We start from the raw sequence: 19,423 nt of genomic DNA on the forward strand, positions 1-19,423 counted from the left end.
ACCACCATCCCTCTTTTGCCACACCTTTCCCCAATTCTAGCCTTCTGCACCCTCACATTAATATTTTTAATTAATTAATTATGGTGCTAACAATGGACCGCGAGCCCTTCATACCAAACCATGGTTGATTTGGGCTCACGGGGGCGTTTGTGTCAGGCACTCCTGAACTAGAATAAGGGATATGGGCCCACTGAAGAGGGTAATTGTAGAGAGCAGAATAGTCCCCTTTGCTAAGCAGGGCCTGCCTTGGTTTGCATTTGGATGGGTGACTACATATGCGTACTGTCTGCTGTTAAGAGAGTCCCCTTAGGGGATGGGGCCTTAGGTCAGTGGAAAAGCATCTGCTCTGCATGCAGAAGGTTCCAAGTTCAATCCCTGGCAGCATCTCCAGGTGGGGCTGGGAGAGACTCTGGCCTGCAACCTTGGAGAGCCGCTGCCAGTCAGTGTGGACAATACTGAGCGAGAGAGACCAATGGCCTGACTTGGAATAAGGCAGCTTTCTATGTTTTAGGTAGCTGCCTTCTTATGGAACCAGAAACCTCACCCTGGGGAAATGCTTCCCTCCAGTCTCGCAGCTGAGACAATGAACCAACAGAATTCGCTCACACACACACACACACACACACACACACACACACACACACACACCCTGATCAGGCCCATCAAGGAACAGAAGTGGGAGACTCTTTCTCCAAAATCATTTATTGAACTCTTAAACGTTCAAAAATGGAATATTCTACATAAAAAGAAAAAAAAAAGTGGTGTAAAAGCAAAAACTAAAGGAAATGTTCGATCCATTAACATGCTCCACCACACAAAGAACCAACGCTGCTTCTCGAGAGGGGGTGGGGTGGGGCTCATCTACTGACCACCACCCGCACCCACCCATAAGCAGTGCAAGTGGGGGCCACAGCTGTGCTGGCTGCCGCCCCCTCCCACCTGTCTGCACCTTTATAGCAGGTTCTTTCGACCATTTACACTTAAGTTGGCCACAGAAACCAACCCCCTCCCTGACACGACGGACAGGTTTGCTGACCTTCGCCTCCCGCAGGCTTGGGGAACGGCCCCAAAGGACAAAGCGGGCCGACAGCAAGGTGAGTGTGCCAGGGATGGGGCCCGTCTGCACAAAACAAGTGGATCTGGATTACATGGGGCTACGCCGGTGGGCTTGGCAGCCCCCCCTCCCCATCCACACACCGGGGAGCGGATACAATTTTCCTGGCAAGGGCTTAAAAAACAGAAAGGAGAAGCCACCATGAGGCACCAGTGGCCAAGCCTGGTTAGGACATGCTGGGAGTGACCAAGCCTTGGAGCATGATCATGAGGCGGCGGGCGGGCTTGCTCAGGGTGTTGTGAGGCTCCGCCTGCAGGAACTGGAAGAGCTTCTGCCGCACTTGGTTCATCACTGAGCCCATGTGGTCGCGGGTGATGGGGTCGCTGTGGTCGAGGTGCATCACGGCCTCCTCCAGGTAGCTGTGGAGGAGAGAGCAGAGGGTTCGTTTAGTGCGACCCTGGTTACAAACAGCAGCCTCGGGAGGTACACGAATACGAGAAATGCCCATATACTGGTTTTCAATAAAAGTTCCCAAAGTGGTTTACATAAGATATAAATAAATATTAGTAAGAACTAATCATCCTTCCACTGTCTCTGCACCTGGGGCAAACCGAGGTCCACAAGTTAGATCTCTTGTGCCTCAAATGTTCACGTGTCGGCCATCTTGGATCAGGGTGGCTGTCAGGTGGATGTCATTATGAACTGCACCATTGTGGTGTACCTGTGTGTCACGCACGACAGCTAAGTAGTGTTCCAAATTAGGTTCAAATTGGTTAGACAGTCCTCAGGTTAGTTCACTTGTGCCTCAAAGGTTTATGCATCTGCCATCTTGGATCGCGGTGGGTGACATCACAATCGAAACCACTGGGGCATCCCCATGTGTCCATTCAGCTGTAGCAAATTTGGTTCGACTGTCCACAAGTTAGTGCACTTGCGCCTCCAAAGTTTATGTGTCCACCATCTTGAATTGGGATGGATGACATCATCACAAACTTCACCACGGAGGTGTCCCTATGTGTCCCTACACCTGTAGCAAATCTGGTTCAAATCGGTTAAGCGGTTCACAATTTAGCTCACGTGCACCTCAAAAGTTTATGGTTCCGCCATCTTGAATCGGGGTGGATGACATCACAAACGACACCTCTTTGCTCACAGCAGGGGACAAGGATGTTCCGTGGACCGCAATCGCTCATATGAACCTGCCAGGGCCCTTCATGCGGCATCTCAGGCCTTGCTCATGGCCCCGCCACTAAGAGATACCTAGCTGGCGGGGACTAGAGGAAGGATATTTCCGGTTGTAGCACCCTCCCAGAATAACTTCACCATGCTTCCTCCCTCAGCGGTTTTAAGGAACAATTGAAGATGCATCTTTTTAAAGAGACTTTTTAATATTTTATCCGCTGCTGTATCTGATAGATAGATCAAACGAAGAAACCTATCATATTTTTCTACCGCCAGATCTGGACATCTCTAGGCGGTGCAGTTTTTAGCTTTTTATGTACAACTTTTAACTTGAAACTTAAAACTTGTAACTCTAAATGTGGCTTTCCCTTGGTCTTTTAACTTCTTAGTAATTTTTATTGTTTTAGATTGTATCAATTTTTATTAATGCTGGAGCATTAATAAAGCAGTAGTGTACTGGAGGAGAGGGGTATACATATTTTAAATAAATCAATGAATATGAATGCTGCAACCCTGCAGGAATGCAGGAAAGGGGGAGGACCCCATCTCCAACTAGGCTTACTGGGAGGGCTGGCCCCATGTTTCAGAGGGGTCTTTGCAAACTGCCATCCATGGGCCCCCTTCCTCTCTGGGTTAACCCGGAGAGTAGTTTCATGTGGTGATGGCAGAGAAGGCAGTGAGCACAGAATTGTTCTCAGAAACAAGCAGCGAGCCCTTTCGACAGCTGCTCAGCGGCGCCCAGAGGAGAGCTGGTCTTGTGGCCGCAAGCCTGACTTGTCCCCTTAGCTAAGCAGGGTCTGCCCTGGTTGCATCTGAATGGGAGACTTGATGTGTGAGCACTGCAAGATATTCTCCCCTCAGGGGATGGAGCCGCTCTGGGAAGAGCAGAAGGTCCCAAGTTCCCTCCCTGGCAGCATTTCCAAGATAGGGCTGAGAAAGATTCTTGCCTGAAACCTTGGAGAAGCCGCTGCCAGTCTGTGAAGACAATACTGAGCTAGACAGACCAATGGTCTGACTCAGTATATGGCAGCTTCCTATGTTCCTAACACTGACCTTGATGCTGCTAGCCCGGCTTGAAAGTGGGTGGACAATTTCTAGTGCAACTTCCCAAGTCAGAAACATGGCTGGATAAGGTTTCCAGAGGGTGAGGCTTCAGTGTTCTGCACACTCTTCGACCATCCCCATGAGTACCAAGACCAGAATTGTCCCCCCACCCCACCCCCCAAAAGATGAATAAATTTGCATAATTCACAGCGGTTGCAGAACCGGTTGTTCCTGAGGCAGAGTGCTACTCCTCCCTGCCTCAATGCACTTTAGCATAGGATGCACACAGTGCTGGGTATATGCTGTAGCTCCTGGCAGCAGCCACACACGCCCCTCTCGGCTTCACTTGGCCCCACTCACTTCAACTTCAGCTCCGTCCGGGCTCCCAAGTCTGAGGAAAGCTGCTGGATGAGAGACAGGAGGACAGGCTGGGACAGAGGGCAGGGGTGCTGCCCAAACACTTGCTGAGGGTCTACTGTTTCACAGACGTAGAGGACCAGGTTCAAATCGGCTGCTGTGAGTGCCTGCAAGAGAAACGAGGAAGCGTCTGAGGAGGAAGGCAAGCCAATGGCATCCTGGGAAATTTGCATGTCCTTACTGGCTCACAGTGGCCGATTGAGGCATTTGGGCAGGGCTCTTGAACCCTTGGTTAATGTGCTAGTTATCACCACATCTTGTGGCAGTGAATTCCATAGGTTAATAAAACATTTTGGGAAGACTTTCTTTGTCTGGTCTGGATCTACTTGCCCACCAATTTCACTGAGTGGTCCCAAATTGTAAAGTCAGGGAAAGGAAGGGAAAATCCCTCTATGCTGTGCATCATTTTGTAAACCTCCCACACTTTTTTCCAACGCTGAGAACATGCAGCTGAAGTACACAAAGGGGCAAGTAATTAAGTGACCTTGAACATGCAGGATACAGGGCGGCAGGGCTGGATATAAGCTTCGGCACACCTATTATACATGGTCATGCTGGAATGTTGCACCGTGAACGAAAATGCAGCCACACGGGATGGCTCCGTGCGCCCCCTGCTGGACTAATAGCAGACTCCCAGCCACCCCTTATAGAGATCTTCCGCCACAAAGGAAAAGCCAATGTGTTTAGAGCTCAACACCAAGGAGCTGACATTTCTTAAATGTCTCCACTGAGCTCTGCACAACTGCCCCCCCCTAAAACCAGGAGGTCAGCCAGATGTGTCAAAAAAACAACTGGAGAGAGCTCGAACCCTGCCTCCGCAGCTCAGAAGATGCATACCTGCTGGAAGGCTTGGTGCAGATGTCCCTGCTGCAACAGCTGCAGCACATGCGCCTGCTGCGACTGGAAGTCGAGGTGGGTGGCAGGGATGGGGGTGCCAGCCGCCGAGCGCATGGCCTGCATGATGCTGGAGGTGACAACGGCCTGCTGTTCCTTCATGGCCATGCTCACCTCTCCCTTGATCACCCGCTGTACCTGGGCCAGGATGGACTCTTGCATGCTGGCGGGGAGGAGGAGGAGAACAGCAATGAGGACGACGACAACCCTGTTTGGACTCCCAGAGGACTTGCAAATACACCCCAAAGGGCCAGGCACAGGTCTGCCCACCTGCTTGAGACAGACAGGCCAGGAAACAGAGGCCTTGCTCCATTGGTCTCAGCACTTCCCACCCTTCTGCATCCAGGCGACAGGATGCTCTTCTAGATCCTGGTTTCCCCCTCTCCACAACCACCGAATGGCTCAGGACTAGATGAATCCCAAATATAAACATACTGACAAGCCGGAACCACATCTATAAATCCACTTTATAAAAGACAGGTAACATATGGTCATCAATGCAGATTTCACCAATTGTCTTTTATACCCACACATTTTGGATTTACACACATTTTACTTGGATTACTTTTTTGACCATATGTCAGCTATCTTTTCTAAAGTGAATATATAGGTTGTCAATATATTCATATTTGGAATTTATATTCATATAAAGGCAGAGAGCACATATTTGTTTTTAGGGATGCTCTCTTTTTTATTCTCACCAGTGCACCTTCTGAGACCCTATAAGGTTTTGCATAGTTTGCAGGACTAGATGAGCCAACACATTAAAGGCCAAGCATGCGCTATGCAGCTGTGAGATTCCCACCCCACTGATAAACAGCACGTGTGCGTGGGTGGTGGTGCAGGATGTTAGCCCATTTGCCCCTGCTGCAATTTGACCAGGAACGACAGGTTGCTTACCTGTAACTTGGGTTCTTCTAGTGGTCAACTGTGCTCTTACACGAATGGGCTTTGCGCCTGCGCAGAAACCACATCGGAGCTTCCAACCTAGAGTTCTAACTTTTGGCAGTAACCCCGCCCCCTCGGTATACAGGCGGCTGCGCGGGCTTCCCTCTCCAGTCTTCTGAGTCCGCAATCTGAAAGAGACTAGCAGGAAAGACATGAGAAGAGGGGAGGATGGGTGGGCGTGTAAGAGCACAGGTGACCACTAGAAGAACCCAAGTTACAGGTAAGCAACCTGTCGTTCTTCGACGTGGTCTCTGTGCTTTACACGAATGGGCGCACAGCAAGCTGCACCCGTGCCATGCTCACCTGGAGGCGGAATCAGGCGAATATGGATTGTAACACTGCCCTGCCGAATGCCGTGTCCGTCTAGAGTGTAGTGTTGAACGAACAAGTGCTTCGAAGCCCACATAGCCACTTGACAGATAACTTCCAGTGGGATGGACCTGTCGAAGGCAGTGGAGGCCGCAACCGCCCTCATTGAGTGTGCTCGGATTGAGAGTGAGAGGGGCTTCTTTGAAATTTGGTAGGCGAGAGAGATGGTGCGAACCAGCCATCTGGAGATAGTCTGGGCTGACGCCCGTTTGCCCTTATGGGGTCCCGAATGGAGAACGAAAAGAGAGTTTGACACTCGTAGGGAGGAAGTCTGGTCCACGTAGAACGTTAGTGCCCTGTGGGCATCGAGAGAGTCGAGACGATGTTCAGTGTCGGTGAACGGTTCAGGAAAGAATGCAGGTAAGGAGATGGGTTGGGAGTGATGAAAGAAAGTGACAACCCTAGGCAGAAAAGTGATGTCAGGTCAGAGTACCAGCTTCTCTTTGTGAAAAGTGAGGTAGGGTACATCTACCGAGTGCTCCGAGTTCACTGACACGCCGAGCAAAGGTAATCGCTGTGAGAAATACGACTTTGCATGATGGGAGGTCCATGGAAATTGTAGCCATAGGCTCAAGTGGAGAGTACATCAGGGAGGAAAGAACTAAGGTGAGGTCCCATGCTGGAGACATCACTGGTGGATCTGGATAAAGGAGAGTAAGGCCCATGAGGAAGTGTTTAACAGTCGGGTTTTGGAACCAGGATGGCGTAGAGGCCGGGGAATTAGCTACTATGGCCGCCAGGTGTACCTTTAACGAAGGAAGTTTGAGTCCCGATTCTTTTAGAGAAAGAAGGTAGGAGCAGATATGCTCAACAAAGAGTGCATAGGGATCTTGTGGTCTGACAGGAACTTCTGAAAGCGAGTCCATTTGTATGCATATGAAGTGATGGTGGATGGTTTGCGGGCCGCGTTAAGTATGCATTGAAGATCTACTAGAAGGGTGGAGTGAAGTGCCAGGCCGTGAGGTTCAGGCGCTGGAGATCGGGGTGTAGGAGATGACCCTCTTGTTGGGAGAGTACGGTAGGCGATGGCTGGACAGGCGGAGGATGCGGGGGAACTAGGGCCTCCTGGGCTACCAAGGGGTGATCAGGATGCAATGCGGATGGTCCTGGGAGATCTTCTGCAGGGTTCGAGGAAGAAGAGGTATCGGTGGAAAGGCATAGGTTAGGAGGTCTGTCCACGGTAGGGCAAATGCGCTCCCTCGGGAATTGTGTCCTATCCCCAATCTGGAACAGTACTGGGGACATTACATGTTCGTTTCTGACGCAAAGAGGTCTATTTCTGGGAGGAACCATCGGTTGAATTGGGAGAGTACTGTTGGGTGGTGTAACTGCCATTCGTGAGAAGCGGTACGGGTTCTGCTCAGTCTGTGTGTCGTAGTGTTGTCTTCTTGAATGTGGACTGCGAGAGGCGTGATGCCATGCTGGATGCACCACATCCAAAGGTTGATGGTGAGGTATAGGAGGGGGCTGGAAGATGTGCCTCCTTGTCAGTTCAGGTACGCTTTCGCAGTTGTGTTGTCCGTTTGGACCAGAATGGATGAGTGGGCAATTAGAGGAAGGAAGGCTCTCAGGGCCTTGAAGATGTCCAGGAGTTCGAGGTAACTGATATGGTGGGAGGCTTCTTCCGGAGACCAGAGAACGTGAATGTTGTGTTTCTTGGTGTGTGCCCCTCAACCTTCCATAGAGGCATCCGTCGTGAGCACGAGGGTATGTTGGGGGGCTTGGAAGGGGGAGCCGACCTGAAGATTGGCAGGGTCGGTCCACCAAAGAATGGAGGTCACCAGTGCCTTAGCAGCTCCCTCTGTGGAGTGGTGAATAGCATGAAGCTCCTGCTTAGACACTTGCGTAGCCTCACGCAGGAATACCTGTATGGGGCCCTGTTGTTGTTCTGGCAGGTGATCCAGAAAGGGGGCGATGAGGTCCCATAGGAACAATGGGTAACGGGCGTAGTAGGCCTGTTAGTTCGCGATTCTTGTCAGAAAGGACGGAATGGCAATTCTTATCAGAAGGAAACGCCTTCTGAGGTGTCTAGTTTCTCTCCCTCTTTATCAGGTGGAGAAGAGGAAGAGTATCCACGAAATTTGGACAAAGAGGATTCCACAACTATTGAGTTGGTCGAGGGATGTTGCTTTAGGAAGAAAACATCCTGAACTGTTGAACTATGTAACCTGTAGAAGGTGTCAAGCTTTTTTTGAAGTTTGAGGGAGAGAGGAAGCCTTGTGCCAGGAGGCTTTGGTAACCTTCAGGATGGATGGGTTTAGTGGAAGGGAAACTGACGCACGAGCATCCTCCTCAGTTAACTGGAAAAGTGGATCTGGGTCAGTCTTATCCTCTTTGGAGTTTTGAACACCCGAACACCCAGGGATGATGCCATATGAGAAATGAAGTCAGCATATATTTTGAAATCCTCTGAGGGTAAGCTAGGTCTGGGTTCCATCAGAAGTGTAGGTGGGGAGGAACCCAGTTAGATTCCATCTGAATGAGAGGATTCTGGGCCTTCCTCATCCGAGGAGTCGTCAGAGGAGTCTCTCGAAATGGGAAAAGGAAGATTCCGTACCCTAGGCCTAGCAGAGGCGGGCTTCGTCTCAGGGAAAATGGTGGCTGTGGCCGCCTGAGTAGGGCAGTTCCTGGGTGGAACTCGTGGCGGGAGCAGAGATGTGGTCCAAGGTGGAAGTGGAGGAGGAAGAGACGTCGATCCTGAGCGAGGATTTGGTATCGACAACGTCGGTACCGATGGGAGAAGAGAAGAGGCTTGGTCGTGCAAAGCTCTTGTGGAACTCGATGTCCATCGGTGGTGTTGAACCTCCTTGTCAGCGTAATAATAGTCCCAACTCTGGTTCCAGTTGCCTCGTGTAGCGTTCATCGAGGGTGGCCTCGAGCTCCCGGTTCGTCCACTGCCTGGGTTGTTTGGGAGGAATGTCCTCGGGTTCAGAGTCCCGCTAGGACTCATAGATGGGATCATGAGGGCTACATGTGTAGACCATGTTGGTTTCGAGAATGATCTCTGTTTAGAGAGTACAGGAGCGACGCTTGGTGCCGTGGGTCAATTTTTGTTTCTTCCTTGGAGGAGCATCCTCCCAAAGGTGACGGTCCTTCTTCCTCTTTTTCTTCTTAGGAAGTTGGGCCGAATGCGGTTCAATGAACGCCGCCCTCGAAATCAACATGCCATGGAGACCTTCAGTACTGAAGTCGAAGCCTGAGCGTCGGGACTGACCGGCAAATTCGCCTCAGGAGTGGACAGCACGATCCCCGGTGGGGATGAAACGGGCTGTAAGAGAGCCGCTTGTCGACGCTTGCATGGTCATTTTTGATTTTGCGTAGCCTGAAAACTTTGAGGCCTGTTCCCAGAGCCAAGATCGAAGGCGAGAAGCCCGATTCTTTCGTTCCTGTTTGGCAAAGGCCGCACAATGGGGGGCAGGAATCAACTTTGTGGGCTTCTCCTAAGCAAAACAGGCAGAGTTTGTGGCTGTCTGTGGATGGGATTTTGGCCTTGCAGTGACCACACTGCTTAAAATTAGTAGTCTTGGCCATAGGCCGAGAAGTCAAAGGAAAATGAACTGGAGTACGCTGGGCCCGAAGGACACAGGTGGAAGGGGTGTGGGGTGGGGTTACTGGGGAGAAACAAAAATGCTAACGAAGGGGAGATTACTGAAATAAAAAGCAGGGAATAAAGCTGGTACTTAGCAATAGCAAGAAAAGTTCTCCAACGATGTCGATCTGTCCGTGGATGACGAAAGACTGGAGAGGGAAGTCTGTGCCTATAAACCTTGGGGGTGGGGTTACTGCCCAAAGTCTGGTATCTAGCTTGGGAAGCTGCGATGATGTCTCTGCACAGGCGCAAAGCCCATTCGTGTAAAGCACAGAGACCACGTCGAAGAAGAAAAGCTCCTATTGGTGCCAACGAGAGTTTTCCACCCTGGTCCGATAGGAACTGTGAAGGCAGGAATCTGGACTGGGACCATGGACTACCATGGCAAAGGATTCAAGACACACACACACTCCCTGCAAGTCCCAAACTGGATTGGCCCCTCCACCATGCCTGCTATTTGACAAAGGAAAAAGCAGCTTGCCACATGCTTAAGGCAATAGCTAGTTTGGCCCTATGTACTCAGCAAAGGGGGATGGTGGCCACAGTGGGAATCCAGCTATTTTGGCTTCTTGTATTAGAGATAACACCACCTAGTGGCCTTATCTTATTCTCTGCAGTTCAGACAGGCAAGCAGGTTGCCAGCTCTAAGGAAACCTCCATACGGATGGCCTGGTCCGCATGAAGAATACCCAACTCTGCACTAATGAAGGTTCTTCCTCCTCACAGCAGGAGTGATGGAGTGCATACTTTAATTTATCTTTATACGGGACGTTTGCTGCCGTCTCAGTTTCATTATGTATCCCAGATATGGTCCTACTGAACTTGGTTCTGAGAGTCTGTGTGCACGCAACACTTATGGGGCAGTGCTCCCTTTTACCACGCCTCCTCGGGAGGATCCTGGCCTCAGCCTGCGCCACTCACTTGCCCACAATGACATGGAGCTGATGCTGCACCTCGGAGTGCACACTGGCCGTAATGGTGGACGCCAGCTGGTCGGTGGTGCTCTGGAAGGCGCTGACCTGCTGCCGGAGCTGGCCCAGCAGAGAGTCCCGGGCTTCCTGCTCTCGAGCTTTCTTGTTCTTCATGTGGGTCTCCAGCTGCTGTATATCTGCAGAAGGGGAAGCACAACAGAGGGATGGGGCCCTCGCTCAGGGGCAGAGCATCTGCTTTGCATGCAGAAGGGACCTCCCTGGCAGCATCTCCAGAAAGGGCTGGGAGAGAGCCCTGCCTGAAACCTGGGAGAGCTGCTACCAGTCAGTGTAGACAGGACTGAGTGAGATGGACCAATGGCCTGACTCCTTATAAGGCAGCTTCCTCTGTTCCTAGTTCATTCTCATAGGTTCTGGTCACTGGCCAATGACATGGAGCTGAGGCTGCACCACTTCACCAAATTATGGATGAGCACGGGAGGAGGGGCCTGCTGCTAACGAAACCCACAAGCCCCAGCCCTAACTCCCCTCAATTTTGACCAAATAATGTAGCCAGGTTTATTAGAGTCATTAGAGTATTTCTCTTGAGCTGGCTCCTAAGACTTAAATATCCCATTACTAAAGATTTTTATACCTAAACGCACTGGAAATACTGACCAAAACAGGCAATGCCAACCTGTCCATAAGGAAAGAGCAGCTAGCCTTGATCTATTGCCTCCAAACATGGAAGCTCTATTTAGCTCTCATTGCTAGCAGCCTTTGACATACCTCTCTTGTGAGTTTGCCTAATCGTCTTTAAGATAGCCCTGAAATAGGGAAGAGAGCTGGTCTTGTGGTAGCAAGCATGACTTGTCCGGCTAAGCAGGGTCCACCCTGGTTACATATGAATGGGAGATGCGATGTGTGAGCATTGTAAGATCTTCCCCTCAGGGGATGGAGCCGCTCTGGGAAGAGCAGAAGGTTCCAAGTTCCCTCCCTGGCAGCATCTCCAAGAAAGGGCTGAGAGAGTCTCCTGCCTGCAACCTTGGAGAAGCCGCTGCCAGTCTGTGAAGACAATACTGAGCTAGATGGACCAGTGATCTGACTGAGTATATGGCAGCTTATGTTCACAAGAGAGAGAGTGTGCAAGAGAGAAAGAGGAATTCTTTCCCTTTCCAGAACAATTTCTTCACTGAGAATTGCAAGCTAGCTAATATTCCCCAGCTGGAATATGCCAAGGCAGAAAGAGGCGGCTGGACATACATTCCTGCGTGCCTTGCTTGAAGGTGTCATTGATCTGCTGGAACATGGACTGACAGCTCTTCTCAAAGGCAGGCAGCACCACACTCTGAAACGCCTCCCGGTATGCAGATTGCATGGGGCCTTGCAAGGAGTCAGCAGTTGCCCGGGCAATGGCATCAGTAAGGTTCTGGAAAGGAAGCACAGCACCAAAGGTGAATGCAGTTAAATCCAGGGCTTGAGAAATCCCAGGCGCCAGGGAGCCACCGTGCCTAATGATTGGGGCCCAGACTAGGATATGTTGAGGCGGTGTTGCTTAATCAGCCCTTTATTTGTCCCAAGCAGCCCTGTTTGTGTTCTAAGTATGTTGCTTGTAAATGAGACAGAGAGCCCTCCCTCTCGGAGAGCCATTTGCCCTGCCTCTCCACAAAGTTCATCACTAAGCCTAGTAGTTTTGTCGAGCGCCCAGGGTCTGGCTCCTGAACTCTGGGCTGTCTCCTAGATCCAAAGAAACTTGCCAGGGTCTCAGTTAACAAGCGGAAGAGTGCTCAGGCCACGAAATATGTAGATGGCACTTGGCTGGCCTGCTCTAGTACATCAAGATGTTGCCTCCCTAGGTGACAGGATGCTGAACGGGCACGTGGATCTAGGCCAGAGCACCTGCCAACGGGACAGAGAGGCATTCTGAAGTGGTGGCTCTTTTGCACGTAGCAGTCCCTATCCAACCCCAGCAGAGCATCCCTCCAGGGCTGTTGATGGTGTCTTCCTAATGCTTCTTTTTAGACTGGAATTCTTTAAGACAGAGCTCAGTGTTCAAGCATCGGCTCTGCATGCAGAAGGGTCCCAGGTGCAGTCCCTGCCATCGCCAGGCAGGGCCGGGAAAGATTCCTGCCTGAAACTCTGGAAATCTGCTGCCAGTTAGTGTGGACAACACTGAGCTAAAGGGATCGAGAGTCTGACTCCTGTGTCCCTGTGGCAGACTCCCGTGTTCCTATTGTGAGCTTCTTTGGGACAAGGGACCATCTTCTTCCTACGTAAACCACTTTAGAAACTTTTGTCTATCTATCAAATTTGTACACCACCCCAAACTTGCGTCTCTGGGCGGTTAACAACAACATACAAGAAGAAAGTGGCATATGAATACTCATAATGTAGCTGTCCAGCTCATACCACCCACTGAGTGCCTTTCCACAGCAGGCTGGGAGAATGGAAGAATCTGTTAGCAACAGCTAAACCCCACCCTTACCTTGGATTTCACCAGCTTGGTGACATTCTCCTTCAGCGTCCCCTCAATGGCTGTAAGCTTGGTTGCAATGGTGTTACTCAGCTGCCCAGTGACAGGATCCAAGGTCTTGGAAATGCCTGGTTGGTGCAAAACAAGGAGATATCCCAATCCCCTCTCTCTCTCTCACACACACAACACACACACATGTACGTATGTGGGATGCTAGGCATGGAGGTCGGGGGCCCACTCCTGCCACTGTGGCAGCAATAACCAATCCTTCCTGTTTGGTCAGGGGTCATTCTGGAGACGGGGCCACAGCTCAGAGAGAGAGAGAGAGAGAGAGAGAGAGAGAGAGAGAGAGAGAGAGAGCGCGCGCGCAAGCAAGCGGACCCCTCTGTGTGTGGCCCGCAGAAGGGCCATCCCGGCAAGGCTGAGAAAGAGCCCCCGGCAGCCCCGGAGACCTGCTGCCAGTCCGTACAGAAAGCACTGAGTTGGCAAAACCTGAGACCTGGCTTGGGAGGAGGCAGGCTCCTGTGTTCTGTTACTAGATGGATGGATGGATGGATTGGATTTCTAGACTGCCCTTCCAAAAATGTTCACATGCAGCATACCTAATCCTGGGATTCTGCGCTGGGCACATCTGGGCAAGTGTAGCACCGGTGCCATCTCCCTGAACAGAACCCCAGACTCACCCCTGGAGGGGTTCGGGCCATGACACAGGCATCCCCAGCTGATGGCGCTCACTAAGGACGTGCAGGGAACCGCGGCGGGGAGGCTCGAAGGCGGCGGGGGTGCCTCTCTAAGAGCGGGGGAGGGCTACATCATATCCAGAAGACGGGGGCAATGGGGCGGCAGGGAGGTAGGCTGCTGCCCTGATGGGCTTTCCAAAAGGGGGGAAAGTGGCAGGAGGAATAAAAGCACCTCCCCCTGCTCTTAAAAGCAGCACCCCCGCTGCTGTCGAACCCGGCGGAACGGCCAGTTCTTCGAACCGGTTCGGATCCCCATCAAGGGCCTCTGAACCAGTTCCACGCACATCCCGAGCGTTCACAGGCTGCTCGGTAAAGCGATCCAGCCCTGCAGTGCAGGACTTACACGGAGGCACGGTCTTCTTCATCTCCTCGCGGATGGTCCTCTCCAGCCGATTGCAGGCAGCCGTGGAGAGGGACTGGGACAGCTGCTGGGACAGGTGCTCCTGCAGTTGCCGACTGCGCTGCTGTCCCTCAGCTAGGGCCTGGTCCAGCCTCCGCTCTGAAGCCAAGAGAGTTAAGGAACGCAGGAGCACCAGGCGGGGTTCCCCCCTTTCAAGTTCCCGAGAAGCGCTACAAAACAAGAGTCCAGAGAGAGCTCCTTGAACGGTCAGCCTACTTCACAGAGTTGCTTGCAATGAAGTGGGATAAGCCAAGGGTTCTTGATCATGGGTCCCAAAGACCATTGTGGCTGCAGAAGATGGGAGTTGTAGTCCAACAGTAGCTGGGGACCCAAAGTTCGAGAGCTCCTGACTCTTGGTGAAAGAGTCAGAAGTATGATAATCTTTTCATCATACAGTTTAACTCTATATAGGTTAATGTTGTTTTCTAGGAGGTGGCATTTTACAATTTTTGTTTTAACGTTCCAGTAGAATTTTGTGGTCTGTTATTTTTTATTAAAAGAAAAATGAAACAATTACACGGCCAATTGTGAAAGTTTTAACTGTGTATATTGGCTGTACATTACTTTGTATTTCATCATTCCCAAACTTTAGGAATGTTGCCCATTTGTTAGATTTCATTGTAATCAATCTGCTAGTAGTTCTATTTTTCCTCTCCTCATAACAAGGTTCCCAAACTTGGCTCACCAGATGTTGCTGGACTACAACTCCAATCGCCCCACCACCACTATGGATGAAGGGATTATGGGAGTTGTAGTCCAACAATATTTGGGGAGCCAAGTTTGGGAACCCCTGTCATAAAGTAATGGCTAAGCCAGACACTTAACACAACTGAACGGACTTTTTCCTTCTCCCCAGAAGACATCCAGGAACACTTAAACACGGCAGCTTTAAAAAGGGAGACATGCAAGACTGCTGGGGATTCTGGGAAGAGCTTGTACAGCCTCCACAGAGCTTCGCCTTGAACGGGACAAGGCCCTGGCGGGGAAAGGCTCAAGAGGCATTTGCCCAAGAAGGATACGCTCCTGCTCTTGCTGGGTGTCCATCACTCGCTCGATGTGACCCATCAGGGAGCTCTGCACAGCGTCCAGGTGGTCGGTGAGCCTCTGCATCAGCTCCCTCTGGTTCTGCCTCAGCTCCACAATCTCTCTCTGCTGGTTCCTCAGCAGACACATCAGCTCGTCCTGGTACTCAGGAGCAACCTGTTGGAAGAGGCAGGTGGGGGGGGGGGGAAGAGGCAGGCGGGGGTGGGGAGGGAAGAGGTAACCATCCCATGAACTTAGAAGCATCCCTGCTTACTGAGCAAAGAGGCAGCTTTTGAAGTGGTGTGGCTCTCTTCTTATTGAGCAGGGGGAGAGCAGCTGGCCCTTTCGACCCCCAGAGCAGCATCCTTCCAGCATGTGAACTTCCAGCATCCTTCCAGCGTGTGAACTGCCCTTTGCAGTAGGGCAGTTCACACTGTCAGCACTATGGTAGAAGCCTCCTACCCTAAGTCAGGAGCTGGGCACGCTCTTGGTTTTCAACCAGGTGCTATATTTACTCAGTTAGTCCTTGCGAACTGGGCAAAGGGGCACCTTTTTAAAGTGGCGGTTCTCTTTATTGAGCAGGGGGAGAGCAAACGGCCCTATCCATCCCCAGCACAGCATCCCTCCAGTGGCTGTTGCTGGTGTCTCTCTTTGGGGACAGGGAGACAGCCCTTTGGGGACAGGGAGCCATCTTGTTTATTTTTATTTTTCTCTTTATTTTTCAACACTTTGGGAACTTGTGTTGAAAAGCGGCCTATAAATATTCTTAGTAGCAGTTTTGATAAGAGCCAGGTGGAGGCAAGGAGCTTGATTGCCAGGCAAGTCCTAGCCTGGGAGGACAAGCTCGCTCCACCCAGGTTCCGTCTCTAGCTTCTGAACGAGGCTTCAGAATATCCTCCCCCCCAGCTGGGCTTGACTGATGGCCAAGCTCCCAACCTCCGACCCAGTTTTTATCTATGATCGAAAACCAGAAGTGCACCAAGCTCCCAAATTAGGACTGAGGCTTCTTCTCCTCCCCTGATGCAAATGGTGTGAACTGCCCTAGTGTCTACCTTTATGTTCCTTTTTAGTTTGTAAGTCCTTTGGGGACAGGGAACCATCTCATTCTTTCTTCTATGGCAGGGGTTCCCAACCCCACTGGGTTCCTCCAGATGTTCCTCCAGATGTTGGGTTCCTCCAGATGTTGCTGAACTGAATTGAAATGAATTGTAGCTGGAGATGCTGGTAGTTGTAATTCAGAAACATCTGGGAGGAACCCAGGTTGGGAATCCCTGTTCTATGTAAACTGTTTTGGGAACTTCTTTATTGAAAGGCGGTATATAAACAACAACAATTTCACTGGCTCCTTTTGTGCACGCAGAACAAAGCCACATCCAGGGTTCAACCCACTGCCAGAAAGCCATTCTGGAGAAGGGTGAACCAGAAACACTAACCAACCCCAAAGGCACAGAGGTGGCAAAGTTTAAAATCAGGAGTCAGCTCAACTCTGGTGAGTATGCAGTTCAATTGTATAACATGTTTACGGACAAGCCGCCACCTTTATTGGAACTAAACTTTAAATTAAAAACAAAAACAGGAGGAGTTGGTCCTTCCCAACCCCTTCATCGGCCATGGTACCAGGATTAATCCATGAATAGGAACTTCAAGGAAACAAATAATGAAGGGGTTCCTCTTTACTGAGCGGGGGAAAGCAACTGGCCCTCTCCATCTCCAGCACAGCATCCCTCCAGTGGCTGTTGCTAGCGTCTACCTTAAGTTTCTTTTTAGATTGCGAGTCCTTTGGGGACAGGGAGACGTCTTCTTGTTTATTATTTCTCTATGTAAACTGCTTTGGAAACCTTTGTTGAAAAGCGGCATATACATATTTGTAGCAGTACTCAAACTTGGCTCCCCAGATGTTGCTGGACTTCAACTCTGGCCATTGTGGCTGGGGATTATGGGAGCTGGTCCAACAACATCTGGGGACCCAAGTTTGAGCACCCCTGAAATAATGGATTTTCCTGGGCTACCACTGGGCTTCGGGAAGGCCAGAAAAGCACTGTCTTCAATGTCTTTAAGCAGCCAATTTCATGGAAGTCACGGAATGCAAGCTCAGGAGTGCAAGAATGGCTGCCTGGAATATTTTACGCCAGAACTGCAGTATCAGAGCTGCTCACTGCTGTGCTTGCACGATCCAGTCAGCTCAGGAAATCTGTGTGATGTAGGAAGACATAGACCAGACGGAGCACCGTGACAGGCACTTCTTGCAGCTGCTTAACCAACTGGCAAGTGCATTGGAAAAGGGAGAAAAATATTCTGGAAGAGGAACACTGACCTGCTGGTCAAAGGATCGCGGGGACTGTGTCACATCCCTGGAACTGAAGAGAGGAGATTAATGTGACCACGTGAACCGCACACAACAAACAGTGCACCTAGAACCACACCCAAACATGCTTTGATGTAAAAAAGCTTAGGTGTGCATTTTTGGACTTGGGAACATCCATCTTCATGTATGTTTTCATTTTGATACAGGGCTCTCCGCCCGCCCACCCCCCCATGAATTTGGACAAAAATATATTGACAGGGTTGTTCCTGGGTGTTCTGTCTCTCTCTCTCTCTCTCTCTCTCTCTCTCACTCACTCACACACACACACACACACACACACACACACACACACACACACACGTATGGATATTCACATACAAAAAACCTCAAGACAGGATTCTGCAGTGCAGGGTCAGTTCCCAGGTGACCCTTATGACATCTGAAGGCATGGTCAAAATGCTACAATGGGTTTCTCTGGGACTCTTGACAGAAGAAAGGCTTGCAGGCCGTTTGCACAAAAACGAAGAAAAATGATGCAAACACTTAAATCTCTCTCTCTCTCTCTCTCTCTCTCATATATATAAACACACACGTTTATTTGTGAAGCACAGCTAATTCCCACGTCTGTGGAATGTGTGCTCACCCGTCGTCTTTCTTCCCCTTCCGCTTGAGTTTCGGGGATGCGCGAGGGGACACCTTGGCCTTCCAGTCCTTCACAGGCAAGCGCTGTGCAACTGCTTTGGCACCAAAGCCACCCGACGTAGAAGCCAAGCTGGCAACTTCGTCATCGTGATCGCTGCAGAGTGAAGAGAAGGAAAGTGAAGCCCCCAGAAGGCCTGCCCACTACTTGCCCCACTCCCCAGTTTGGGACAGGAGCTACCTAAGGGGAATTGGGGTCATGCACCAATTTCTGCTGCTACCTTCCTCAATAAGGAAGCAGCATCCAGATCCTTCAGTCTTTAGCATGGAGAGCTCTACTCTTCTCCCGGGGCCTGGCCCTTGCAAAGGCAGTTAAGACAGTCTGCTCTGAAGAACTTGTGGTCCACATTTCCTGCCATCATGGGCAGCCGACCTGCAGCAAGAATCCTACAAGGTGCTGGTGGCATTCCTGAACAGGGCCAGACAGGCCTGGCTACGACATAGACCAGAATGAGGACCATATTCCTGTGTGCCTCCATCCTGCAGCACTTCCGTCCTTTCTCTAGCTTTTTGGACAACAGGCAACACCATCCCGAGGCACAGAGAACCATGTGTGTATGGGCAGCATGCTCCCACCATCTACTTGCCAACACAGATTTCCTAGTGTGTAACTGCCATGCTGTGGCATGCAGAGCGAAAGAGCAGGGAGTGCACCCCCGACAGGCAAAACTGGGCAATAATTCAATAGATTGTTGCAAAGGGAAGATGTCCCCCTGTCCCCAAAGGGCTCACAATCTAAAAATAAACATAAGATAACCAGCAACAGTCACTGGAGGTACTGTGCTGGGGGTGGATAGGGCCAGTTATTTGCTAAATAAAGATATTGTTTATATTTTTACTGTATGCTAAACAGCACTTGAATACCTTTTTAAAGGCAGGAGGGTGATGGAAAAAATAAGTGGCTGAGGTCAGCCTCATAGGAACACAGGAAGCTGCCATACACCGAGTCAGACCATTGGTCCATCTAGCTCAGTATTGTCTTCACTGACTGGCAGCGGCTTCTCCAAGGTTGCAGGCAGGGGTCTCTCTCAGCCCTTTCTTGGAGATGCCAGGGAGGGAACCAGGAACCTGATGCTCTTCCCAGAGCAGCTCCATCTCCAGAGGGGAAGATCTTCCAGTGCTCACACATGTAGCCTCCCATTCATATGCAACCTGGGCGGACCCTGCTTAGCTCAGGTGACAAATCGTGCTTGCTACTACAAGACCAGCTCTCCTCCAGGGAAGAGGACCACAACTCACTTGGCTGCCATTGCGTAGCAGAGAGCTGAACTTGAGCTGTGCCCTGAGAGGGAGACAAGAAAGGAGGCGCCCAGGCGAGGGAGCTCTTGTCCTCAGCTCCTGAAAAGACCAGCAGCCTGAGAGGTTTTATTAACTTTCT

General features: G+C 50.8%; 1 protein-coding gene across 1 annotated transcript in view; it reads right to left on the minus strand.

Annotated features, from left to right (window-relative positions):
* Positions 1-686: 686 nt before the first annotated feature.
* Positions 687-19,423, minus strand: part of EDC4 (enhancer of mRNA decapping 4) — a 48,130-nt gene continuing 29,393 nt past the window's right edge. Inside the window, exons 20-29 of the mRNA XM_053271426.1 lie at positions 17,990-18,142; positions 17,356-17,398; positions 15,038-15,218; positions 13,962-14,117; positions 12,891-13,006; positions 11,669-11,834; positions 10,419-10,605; positions 4,535-4,754; positions 3,641-3,804; positions 687-1,473 (exon numbers count right to left, since the gene is read on the minus strand). Coding sequence (XP_053127401.1) covers positions 1,281-1,473; positions 3,641-3,804; positions 4,535-4,754; positions 10,419-10,605; positions 11,669-11,834; positions 12,891-13,006; positions 13,962-14,117; positions 15,038-15,218; positions 17,356-17,398; positions 17,990-18,142 — 1,579 coding nt within the window. The 3' untranslated portion in view covers positions 687-1,280. The remainder of the gene's footprint in view (positions 1,474-3,640; positions 3,805-4,534; positions 4,755-10,418; positions 10,606-11,668; positions 11,835-12,890; positions 13,007-13,961; positions 14,118-15,037; positions 15,219-17,355; positions 17,399-17,989; positions 18,143-19,423) is intronic.

This window comes from Hemicordylus capensis, chromosome 9 (genome assembly GCF_027244095.1).
Source record: "Hemicordylus capensis ecotype Gifberg chromosome 9, rHemCap1.1.pri, whole genome shotgun sequence".
In the NCBI taxonomy this organism is placed as follows: Eukaryota; Metazoa; Chordata; class Lepidosauria; order Squamata; family Cordylidae; genus Hemicordylus; species Hemicordylus capensis.